We start from the raw sequence: 12,090 nt of genomic DNA, 5'->3' as shown, positions 1-12,090 counted from the left end.
TCATGTCTAACTCTTTGTCAGCCCATGAACTGCAGCATGCCAGGCCTCCCCATCCTTCACTGTCTTCCTGAGTTTGCTCAAACTCATGTCCATTGAGTCAGTGATCCCATCCAATCATCTCATCCTCTGTATTTACCATCCATCAAAAACAACCATAAATTCAGGGTTATGTACTTGAAAATCTTAAATATAGCAATAAGATGGTGAGAATACAGAAATTCACAGGACCAGGAACTAAATATAAATAAGATCCTAGAGTGATAAGGACAGTGCTGCTGCTAGCTTTTCTCTTGAGAACATTTAACCCACAGAGTGAAATTGAGCTTTGCTTTTCATGGCCTCATGGAAAAATGGGAACAGAAGACAAAATCCATGGCCTACTTAAAGATGAGTAGTCTCATGGAAGACCCTCCCACCCTAAAGTTGGGCCTACCGAGGAGCTACATCCTATGCAGTCTCACACTCCCAGAGAGACAGAGAGGTTAAAAAAAAAAAAGCTTGCCTAACAAGTCTCAGAATTAAACAGATGAGGGGCGAAGACATGCAAGCTTTTTCACCCCTCTGTATGTCTCTGTATGTCTATGTAACTCTTTAAGAGGTTTTTGTCAACAACAGTCTCTTACTAAAGGAAATTCTAAAAATTGTACTTTAGCAAACCAAAAGTGATCTCAGATGGATAGTCTGAGAGGGTAAATTTGAACAAACATTGTATAAAAAAAATAAATGTAATTAAAAAGTAGTACGTGATTCAAAGAGAAAACAGAGTTTAAACACCTATCAAAAATATTACATAAATTGGAGAACATAAATGGTGTTAAAGTGTACTAGAACTCTCGTATGGTTATGGAATTGAGTAAAGATAGAGATTAACTTTGTACATGCTTGCTAAGTTACTTCAGTCATGTCCTACTCTTAGCAATCCTATGGACTGCAGCCCACCAGGCTCCTCTGTCCATGAGAGACAGAAATTAACTTTAGATGTTGATGAATAAAGTATGTCTGTGCTCATTACTAAGGTCACAGGGGAAAACTAGTTTAGATGAATTATTATCAGATGAAATTGACTATAAAGCAGAAAACATTACTAGACATAAAAAAAGATGACTTCATGATGATCAAAGTTTTAATACAGGAAAAATTATAAAATATTTTCATTGTATAAACATTTAAAAACATAGCCTCAAAATGTATAAAGTATTTTTTAGCCATGATTAGGGGATATTTTAACATTAATTATAATTAATTACAATCAGTAATTGATAGAACAGATAGACCGAAAAAATTGATATATAATAATCAAACATGATTAACATTCTTGATCAAAGGGACACATTCTTTGTAAGCGCACACTTAGAACATTTATTAAAAGGAACCAATATTATACTATAAAACACATTGACACATTTCAAAGGATTGGAGTAATGCACATCCTCTGACCACAAACATGAGTAACAAAAAATAACCATTAAGAAAAACATTTTTAAACAAACCAATGTTCTGAAAAATTAACTATAATAGAAATTACAAACTATTTAGATGTGAACAATAATAAAAATATTTTCTATGTATGTATTTATCAAGGTCTCTCAACCTTGTCACTACAGACATTTTTGGTTGATAATCATTTGTTGTGGGGGGCTTTCCTGTGCCTTGTACCATGCTTAGCAGTATCTCTGGCTTCGAAAATCATAGAATGTCCCCATCATGATAAGTGTCTTCAGACGTAGCCAGATGTCCTTTGAATGGCAAAAAGAAAATTACCTATGGTTGAGAACTACTGAATATTTTTTTATATGTCATATATATAAAAATATATATGTATTTACTGTGTGCATGTATATATTCCACATTTGCATAAAATGTAGAAAACTGGAATATATCAATCACACACTAAGAATGAGAAAAAACAGATAAACAACAAAAGTGTAGGTTTTCTTGAACCCATTAGAGAGCTGAGATCCCAGCACAACCAAGTAGCCTGACATCCAAGGAAAGACAGGAACTTCCAAGGAGAGACAACATGACCGTTGGCTTGCTGTGGCAGAGTATGGTGCAATGCCAGATTCCATACAAGCTGATGTTAGGAATTATGTTTAAATTGCTAACAGATAAATGTGGGCTATTACTGGAATATAAAACCCCTGGGAGTCACAGACACAAGAGTTCACACAGCTCACAGATTCTTATTTATAAACTTGTACTGTGTATTCATAAGAAAAAAAGCAGAATAGGAGACTAGAGAAATCCTTTCTCAGTGGCGCAGTCTTGGAGAAGGGGAGCAGCCATCACTGTAGGAAAGGTATCAAGCTCCATGCAGAACCTTCTTTCCTGCAGAATGAAGGTCTGGGCTTCCCAGGTGGCACTAGAGGTAAAGAATCCACCTGCCAAAGCAGGAGACAAAAGAGATGTGCGTTTGATGCCTGGGTCAGGAAGGGTCAGGAAGATCCCCTAGAGTGGGAAATGGCACCCACTCCAGTATTCTTGCCTGAAAAATTCCGTGGGCAGAGGAACCTGGTGGGCTACAGTCCATTGGTGTGCAAAGATTTGGACACAACTGAGCAACTCAGCACACACACACACAGGTATTGGGATAGAGGCAGCAAACTTTGCTGATTGCCCCCAGGGCACAAGTGAAGACTTACTGGGTGTAGCGGAAACGTGAGAGAAGTAGGCTTCTACTCTTAGAGAAGGGGCAAAAAGGAGGCAGAGACCCATATTATTAGAGGTATCATGCTATTGGAGAAGGGGCACAAAATTGTCTTGCACAAAACCTTCCAAAGATATAGTGCACAAAGTGGACTGCCCTGGAAAGGAGGAGCAGAATGACTGAGGAGGCATAGAGGACATGCCTAAGGCTTAAGCCTGGAGCAAGACAACAGAAAGACTCCACTACTCCCCCACTACAAGGCCAGTGAGTACCAAAGAACAAGCAATGGAAATCAGCTGGAGAAAAGCAAGAGCATAGAGAGTCTTGTGGTACTGTGCAGACACACAGGGAGGCAAAAACTGAAAGTAGAGGGGAAAATTTAAGGGAAAAACCTCTGATACCTGCAGAAGCACAAAATAACACTAGAGAATTTTGAAACCATTGATGTACTGAAGGTAACCATAGCAACAATAAAACTCAAACTGAGTTGATTAACGACACACACACACATACATACACACCAATTGTCTAACAGAAAAGACATGCCCATTTTCTGGCACAAACATATTTACCCCAAACAAGAAGTTCAGCATTCAGTCAAAACTTAAAAAGCAAGGAAAAAAACTCATAGTCAAGGGACAAAGCAATGAACAGAGTGAGACACAGATGGCCCAGATGTTGAAACTGTTGGATAGATAATTTTAAATAACTATGACTAATATGTTAAAGGTTATAGTGGAAAAGGTGGGCCACATGGGAGATTACAAGCCTGAACAGATAAGAATTTCAGCAGAGAGATGGAAACCATACAAAAGGGTCAAATAGAAATGTGAGAAATAGGAACACTGTAACAGAAATTAGTATTCTATGTACTTGTCAGCAGATTCAACAAAGCTGAGGAAAGAATTTATGAATTTGAAGATAGGTGAGAGAAAATTTCCAAACTGAAACACCAAAACGTTTGAAGGAAAACACCAGAACAGAGGATCTAAGAGCCATGGGACAATATAAACCAGTCTAACAAACATCTGATTGGGACCCCAGTGTGAGAAACTGCAGCCTTTTTCACTGGAATGAGCTACTGATTGGATTTAGGTAAAGCCCTTTCACATAGGATGAGAACCCATTCTTCGATCCCAAATAGCTATGAAGAACTTCTGGGGTCATTCTGAGACAAGTTGTTTGTCACTTCAAATTGCAACAGTTGGGCACCAAATAGAAATTAAATTGAGCTCCTATTACATAAGTAAAAATCGGTTACAAGGTGATTAAAGATTAAATATGAAATATATATATAAAGCTTTTAGGAGGTAGTATAGAAAATATTCGTAATCTCAGGATTTCAAGGAAAGATTTCTTAAGTAGAGCACAAGGATCATAATCCATAGAGGAAAAAGATAATAAATTTTACTGTATTAAAGTTACAAACTTTTCTTCATATCAGAACATTAAAAGAATGAAAAGGCAGGCCACAAAACAGAAGAAAATTTAATACATCTTTCAAATATATAAAGAACTTCTATATATCGATAAGTCAATTTAGTAGAAAAATAGGTGTGGGAAGATGAACAGGAACGTCACAACAAAGAAAATGCAAATGACAATAAGCACTAATAGATTATTCAACATTTTTAGTAATACAAAATAAAACAATGAGGTACAGTTATATACTCATCAGAAAGACATGAGTTTAAAAGCATGGCAATGCTAAGTGTTGGCAAAGACGTACAGCAATTAGAGCTCTCTGATAATGCTGATGGGAATGTAAACTGAGGCAATCTTTTAGGAAATGTTTTGCTACCCATGTAATAAATTGAACATGAACATACCCTACAACCTAGCAATTTTACTTCTAGGTGCATATCTAGAGAAAACTGCACATGTGTATCAGGAAACATGTATAAGTATGTGTAGTGTGTGTGTGTTAGTTGCTTAGTCGCGTCTGACTCTTTTCAACCCCATGGAGTGTAGCCTGTTAAGTTCCTCTGTCCATGGGATTCTCTAGGCAACAATACTGGAGTGGGTTGCCATTCCCTTCTCCAGCGGATAGAGATCATCATAACAACAAAAGCCAAAAATTTTAAAACATATATATATATACACACACATATATATGTGGTATATTCAGGTTCTGGATTACTATTCAACAAGGAAAATGAACAGCTACACGCATGGAAAATTAGATCTACACACGTCATCATGGATGAATCCAAATAATATATAATTTTGAGCAAAATAAGGCAAATCTCGGAAATACCATTTATGTAAAGAAACATGCAAAACTAGACAATTATTTGGGGGATATGTATACATGTATTAAATCTATAAAGAAGCAAAGCCAGTTTAGTGCATTACCTCTGTGAGCAGGGAAGAGAATGCAATCCCCAGAGCATCTGAGGTATTCCAGGATTTCTCCAAAGTGATGATAATGTTCAAATATCTTAGTCTAGGTAGTTACACAAGACATTAGCTTTATTATTACTGAATAAATATGCACATATGTTTTACATACTCTGTGTTAATTTCAAAATTAAATGCTTAATACATTAATAAAAGACAGTGTGCTGAATCTACAAAAGCAATACATAACTAAAGCTGTAGGTTTAAGGTAAAATTATGCAGCTGTGCTGTGCTCAGTAGCATCCAACTCTTTGCAACCCCATGGACCATAGCTCACCAGGCTCCTCTGTCCATGGGATTTTCCAGGCAAGAATACTGAAGTGGGTTGCCATTTCCTTCTCCAAAAATTAAGCAGATATAGAATAAAAGCATCAAGTCAGTTTTTTTGGAGGGTTCTTTTTTTCCTTTAGATACTTCCACATATCTTAAATGCTTCATATAAAAGATTCTGTCTTAATTTTTTTCTTTTGTCCAGATCCTTGCTATTATATGGACAAAAGCAAAAACATTGAAAAGGCAAGAGCTGACCAAATTACTAAACTTTTTGCACCTCAGTAGCTAAACATCTCCTCCTTTTTCCTGAGATCCTCCAAGAATGAAATTTGTTTTTTGTTTAAAAAGATAGAAAAATTAAAAAAGAAAAAAACAAGAAGATAGAAAAATTTTAAAGAAAAAATAACCTAGCATTTGAATAAAGATTGGTATGGAACAGTCAAAGTACTGGGAATGTCTTTTTAGGAACATAAATTTTGTGTATAATAATAGTTTTTAATCAAATTAACTCGACTGTTTCTGAGGACAATAAGGAAAAAAGTTTCTTATTCAGTTTTGAATATTTTGACACATCAGAATTTAATATTTGATTCTTTAGCCAGTCCTTTCAATATATATAACTAAATTATTTATATATCATGGTATAATTATTTCAGATATACAAGAAACCATTTGCAAAAATCCATCCATCAAAAGTACTTTACAAATAATACCACTTCTGGTAAGTATTTTCAGAGTATTTTTTGTTTTCTTTTTTTAGGAAACATCATGTTTTCATATGTAAAAATCCTTTATTGGTAATAATTTTTCTTGAGATTGACTTTTAGGAAGCTTTTCTCCCCAATCAACTTTTTAATTATAAGATGTTTTCTTAGAATCAAGCAAATATCCTCTCATTTAAAAAATCATAATATAAAGATTTTTACATTGAGAGCATTTCATCAATTGACAGATGGTAACCATTAACTTTCTCTCTAAAAACGTTACTCTTCCTTATTTTAACATCAGTAACATCAGTCAGCAACCTTCCTTTCTCAGGGAAAATGGTATAAATTCACAGAGTTATGACATCAAAATTACACCATTCCCCTCCTCCATCAATACGGTTTCATTTGCCATATTCTGCCTGGAGATTTGAACATTTTATTTTTGTTTGACCGTCTGTCTGCTGTTTTTATTTTATGTTATTTTACTCTTCATTTAGATTCACCAGCTGATGACATTTTGCCGTCTTTGGTTTATCTGATGTATGGATGGATGGGCAGATGAAAGAGCAAAGTAGAATAGGTGGGCTCAGATAGGACAGGGTAGATGGGACAGAAGATGCATAGTTAAACACACACAAACATATATTTTAATGAACTGCTTAAAAGTGTAGACATGGTGATACTTCCCCTCTAATACCCCAGCATACAGAAATTCACCTACCATCAAAATTATCACACCCGAGAAATTTAATATCACATATTATTTGATACACATTCCACATTCAAAGTTCTTCAGTTGTCTAAAAAAAACTCTCTGTGGCTATTTTATTTCTCTGATCCAGGATCTAACCCAGGATTATAATGTTGCATTTGGTTGTTGTATCTTTTAACCTAGAAAAGTCTCCTGTTTTTCAGTCTTTCATCTACATTGACACTTGCGAAGCATCCAGACCGATTATATTGAATACCCTATAATCTGGATTTGTCTGATCGTTTTCTCATGATTAGATTCAGGTTATTTTTTATTCAGGTTATTATGAATGCAGAGTTCTCAGTTTATGTTTTTGTAGCCTGTTTTTCTTTTAATCACTTGGGCTTATTTCTACCTGTATCTTGCCCAATTCTATTTAACTGCTTGTTATCTATAGTCCCAAAAACAGATGTCCACACTTTTAGATGTCCAAGCTTAGTTCCTCCCTTTGGAATAAAGTGCATGGGCTTTCAATGTACTTTGGTCTTTTAAAAGATTTCAAAATTTGTTCTTGGATCTTCACTGTATTTTATATATGTAAAATTATTTAATATGAAAGTTCTAAAAAGGCAATATATAACCATATTCTTACACTTTCTGTATGTTCAAGAGACCATTAAAATTGTATTTACCAGGACACCTGTAGTATAGCCTATTTCTAGTCAATAGAGATTTTTCCAAAAAATATTTCTATCTCTTTAAATGGCAAAAATGTCTGTTCAAAAGTATTTGTTATTTTGGAGATATTGCAGATAAGTTTTTTATCAGTGTTTTTTGTTTTTCATTCATCTCCAATGTTTTCCTATCCATATGAACAAGAATTTTGTTTTTAAATTATAATACTATATTATAGCTTTACAATGTACAAGTATTATGTAGTTAATTCAGAAACTAAATTTCTCCACCTAGCAACACTAATTGTATAATATCTATCAGGTACCCCAGTACTAAAAACCCAAATGTCATTGGTTTAACATTGGAGAATTGATGTTTCGTTCCCAGAAGTTGTATATCTCTCTGGAAAATTCACAACTTGAGTAAAGTTTATATATTAATCCACCACCCTCCACCCCACATATATGGGTTTTATTGTTGTTGCTGTTTGCATATTTACCCCATTCAATTGCCCTTTGGGATGTTTCCCCCATACCAGTGCTTGATAGTATTGATCTGGGTTTCTTTCTCATCTCAGGCATAGAAGTAAACCGATGTATTTTTTCTTCCTAATGTGTTTAGTGGAGAAGGCAATGGCAACCCACTCCAGTACTCTTGCCTGGAAAATCCCATGGACGGAAGAGCCTGGTAGGCTGCAGTCCATGGGGTCGTGAAGAGTCAGACACGACTGAGCAACTTCACTTTCACTTTCCACTTTCATGCATTGGAGAAGGAAATGGCAACCCACTCCAGTGTTCTTGCCTGGAGAATCCCATGGACGGAGAAGCCTGGTAGGCTGCAGTCCATGGGGTCGCACAGAGTCAGACACGACTGAGCAACTAATGCACATGGTCATCTTACTAGTTTAAATTATCTCCAAAAAAAGTGACATTCCAAAAAGTATTTACATGAAATTTACATGCAGAATATAACTTCTCTTCTAAAAAATATGAATTATTCTAACAACAATTTTTAATCCCACAATGTACAATGTTGATCTATTCTAGCCAAACATGTTTAATGTATTTAATGTGAATTAAGTTTGCAATGCTCTGCTCTGCTTTCATGTTTTTCTCATGCTTTACTTACGTTCTTGCCCAATTCCTACCTGCACTATATTTTTGCTCTACTCTTCAGACACAACCCTCTAAGCTGCAGTTTAATGTTACTTCTCCCATGAAGCATGCTGTGACCAATCCATCTATGATACTCTAAGCCTCCTCTGAACTTATTACTGCAGTATATCTGGTTTTACACATGTGTACTCCATATGTGCTTTGTTAGTTGTCTTTCTAAGTGAATAATCTTTTTTGGATCTTAGAGGATTTTTTTCACTTATCTGCCCACTTCATAGAAATTTGCACATACTCAATCTTTGAAAATACTGGTGGAGATTATATGGCTTTTTTATACATGGTCTGTGAATATATAAATTATCCACATTTTTCAGACTTCAGTAAAATGCAGTGAACCTGAAACCTTTTTTAATATTCTAAGGATTTTATGCTCCATAAAAGTACCACTGTTTCTAGCGTTCTTCCAAAGGCCTCTACTGAGTGTTGTTTATCTGTTTGCTTGCTTTGGCTGCGCAGGCTTTCTCCAGCTGTGGGCACACAGGCTCCTCTGGTTGCAGAGCGCAGGCTCCAGAGCACACTGGCTCAGCTGTCCTGTCAGTTGAGGTCTTGGTTTCCCGACCACGACCCCACCCACAGCCCTGTGGGCTCCCAGCCACCGGGCCACCTGGGAAGTCCCTGAGTGTTAATGTTGTTGTGTACTCACTCAGTCGTGTCCAACTCCAAACCCATGGACTGCAGCCCGCCAGGCTCCTCTGTCTGTGGAATTCTCCAGGCAAGAATACTGGAGTGGGTTGCCATTTCCTTCTCCAGGGGATCTTCCCAACCTAGGGGTCGAACCTGTATCTTCTGCACTGGAAGGTGGATTCTTTACCAGTGCACCGCCTGGGAAGCCCCTGAGTGTTAACATTTAATCAATACAGTCTTTGCGGCAACTGAACATTTTTGAGATATAAGTAGAAGAAAGGAAACTGACACTTACTAGGCTCCTACCATTGAAAAGCACTGTACCAAATGGTCTCACAGATATTCTTCTGTTTAATCTTCTACGTTGGTGACATTAAGTGATTTTCTCAACTCTCAGAACTGTGATGAGTTCTGGTGATGCATTCTCAGTGATGAGTCAGGATTTACACTTTCCCATCTAACCCCCAAAATCTGTTCTACCTTTTATAATCCTTATTTCAATGGCACCATTATCCACCAAATTTCCCAGAGAGAAATTTATATCTTATCCAGGCTTGTCATTCTCCCTGAACCCCTAGTCAATAAATCCTCCCAATAATAAAGTGCATCTCAAATCCACTGACTCCTCTCCATTTCTGCTATTATCTTAGTTTAAGAATTCACCATGTCTCATCTAGACCATTTCAACAGCCTCCCTTTTTGCTCTCACCACTGTGTCTTTCACACCATCACCATCAGAGTAATCTTTTTAAAGAGCCAGGTAGGAACATAACACTCTCTTTCTTAAAACCCAATCTCAGTAGTTACCCATCACCTGAAAGATAAAATTAAGACTTCCCTGGTGGTACCTTGAATAAGAATCCATCTGCCAGTGCAGGGCACAGGGTTCGATCCCCGGCCCAGGAAGATTCCACATGCCACAGAGCAACTAAGCCCATGCACCACAACTACTGAGCCTGTGCTCTAGGGCCTGTGACCCACAACTGCAGAGCCCACGGGCCACAACTGCTGAAGCCCCTTCACTTAGAGCCTGTGTTCTGCAACAAGAGAAGTCACCCCAATGCAGCAAAGAGCTGCCGCTGTTTGCTGCAGCTAGAAAAAGCCGGTGCAGCAACGAAGACCTAGTGCACCCAAAAATAAATAAATAGACAATGAAAAGTAATTTTTAAAAACTCCAGAGAACTACACTCAAGAGCTTTTCACCCTCATCTCCAGTTGCTCTACAGGTCATAATTTACATACTCTTGAGTAAGAAGCAGGTCTCCCTGGAACTTCTTGCAGCATCCCGGGCCCACACTGCTCCCACTGCTTCACAGGAGTGCTCCTAAACTCCTCTCTCCTCTATTCTTTTAAGACTTGACTTCAGTGTCATCCCTGATAGGCTTACCCAGCTCAGACTTTGTTTTACCCAAAATTTAGAAGTTCTTCTTTTTGGAAACCGTAGCAGTCTGATTTTTTCTTTTTGTAAAAATTATTGTATTTGCCTATTTTTATTCACTGAACAAATAAAGGCTTAGTTCTTACCCTGTGTCAGGCTGGGACTCGAAAGCAGAAAACACTTTCCTTTCCTCAAGTAAGGAAGTAAGTCTGTGCATTATAACACGGACATACAGATAAAATGCAAACAATATAGGATAAAAGGGTTACTGCAGGGCAGCCTCCAGGCCCTCCCATGATTTTTCAATATAAAAACTAGGAATCTTAGAAGCAGAATTTTCAGTTTGGAATATTTTACCTGCTTTTTTAATGGGGAACACATGTATACCTGTGGTGGATTCATTTTGATATTTGGCAAAATTAATACAATTATGTAAAGTTTAAAAATAAAATTAATTAAAAAAAATTTTTTTAATAAATAAAATAAATTTAATGAATTTTTAACAATCACTTTCCCAAGAACTTCTTTAGCCTAACATTGTTAAACTACTCCTAGGGTATTGTATGGGCTCCAAGTGATTCCTATAGAAACTAAAATTATTAAATTTTGACCATTTACACAGCAGGTTATGATTTTTAAAAAGCACCTGTAAACATCTTGCCAATAGCAAAGAGTAAAGATTATGAACCATTATAATTAGTATGATGCCTTATATAAAGTGATAGTCATCATGTTGAGATTGATGTTTATGTAGCATTTGAGAAATTGAATTATGAGTTCAGTCTTATTAAAATCTGTAATCTGTAAGGAGATCCACCTAACAGATTTTTCCTTAAAGTCTATGAATACTACAGTAAAAGAATATATTCTGAAATTATGTTACAGAACAGCCAGCCAAGGACCAGTCCATCTGATGTTGGATCCAGATCACAGAGAAAATACTGATGAGTATAACAGTAGTTATTAAATGGAATCATTATTTTTGAGAATCTCCTATAAATATATATTTATGTGTCTGTTAATTATTAAAATACTATAACCATCAAATAACATGAACAATGGAGATAAATTGATTTACATTTATGCTTATAATACTTTATGTATTTTATTGATAAATACATTTTTAATAAATGAAAATACTTCACTGTTTTTAATGAGAATGCTACTGGAAATAAATTCATTGTATTTAAAAGTAAGATATTTTATTATTCAAATTATGTGTTAGCTATAGTTCAGGAGCTTGTTTTGCTGAAATTCCTAATAAATTCTAAATTTTTGTAGAATGGTGTAAAAAGTTTATGATTAATAATACCGCTCATAAATAGTAATTCTATTTAAGACTTTGAAGGATCTCTGTACTTTGGAGATGTTACTAAAGGGTCTTATTCTCAATTCTGCATGTTCAGAAATTAAAGTTATCATATTTGAAAGGGGTGGTTAGCCTCTAAAGAATTGGCTTTACTAGCAAAGCTCATGAGGCAAATGATAAATATCAAAAGTAAACTTCAATCCCAACTGGA

The 12,090-nt window shown here is 36.0% G+C and overlaps 1 protein-coding gene across 1 annotated transcript in view; it reads left to right on the top strand.

The window, feature by feature from the left end:
• The window catches only part of CEP126 (centrosomal protein 126), a 114,341-nt gene extending 102,251 nt beyond the window's left edge, over positions 1-12,090 (top strand). Inside the window, 2 exon segments of the mRNA XM_024975716.2 lie at positions 5,977-6,041; positions 11,456-12,090. Of these exon segments, the coding sequence (XP_024831484.1) occupies positions 5,977-6,041; positions 11,456-11,515 (125 nt within the window). The 3' untranslated portion in view covers positions 11,516-12,090.

The sequence above is a fragment of the Bos taurus genome, chromosome 15 (assembly GCF_002263795.3).
Source record: "Bos taurus isolate L1 Dominette 01449 registration number 42190680 breed Hereford chromosome 15, ARS-UCD2.0, whole genome shotgun sequence".
Classification (NCBI taxonomy): Eukaryota; Metazoa; Chordata; class Mammalia; order Artiodactyla; family Bovidae; genus Bos; species Bos taurus.
This window is presented reverse-complemented; position numbering and strand designations above follow the sequence as displayed.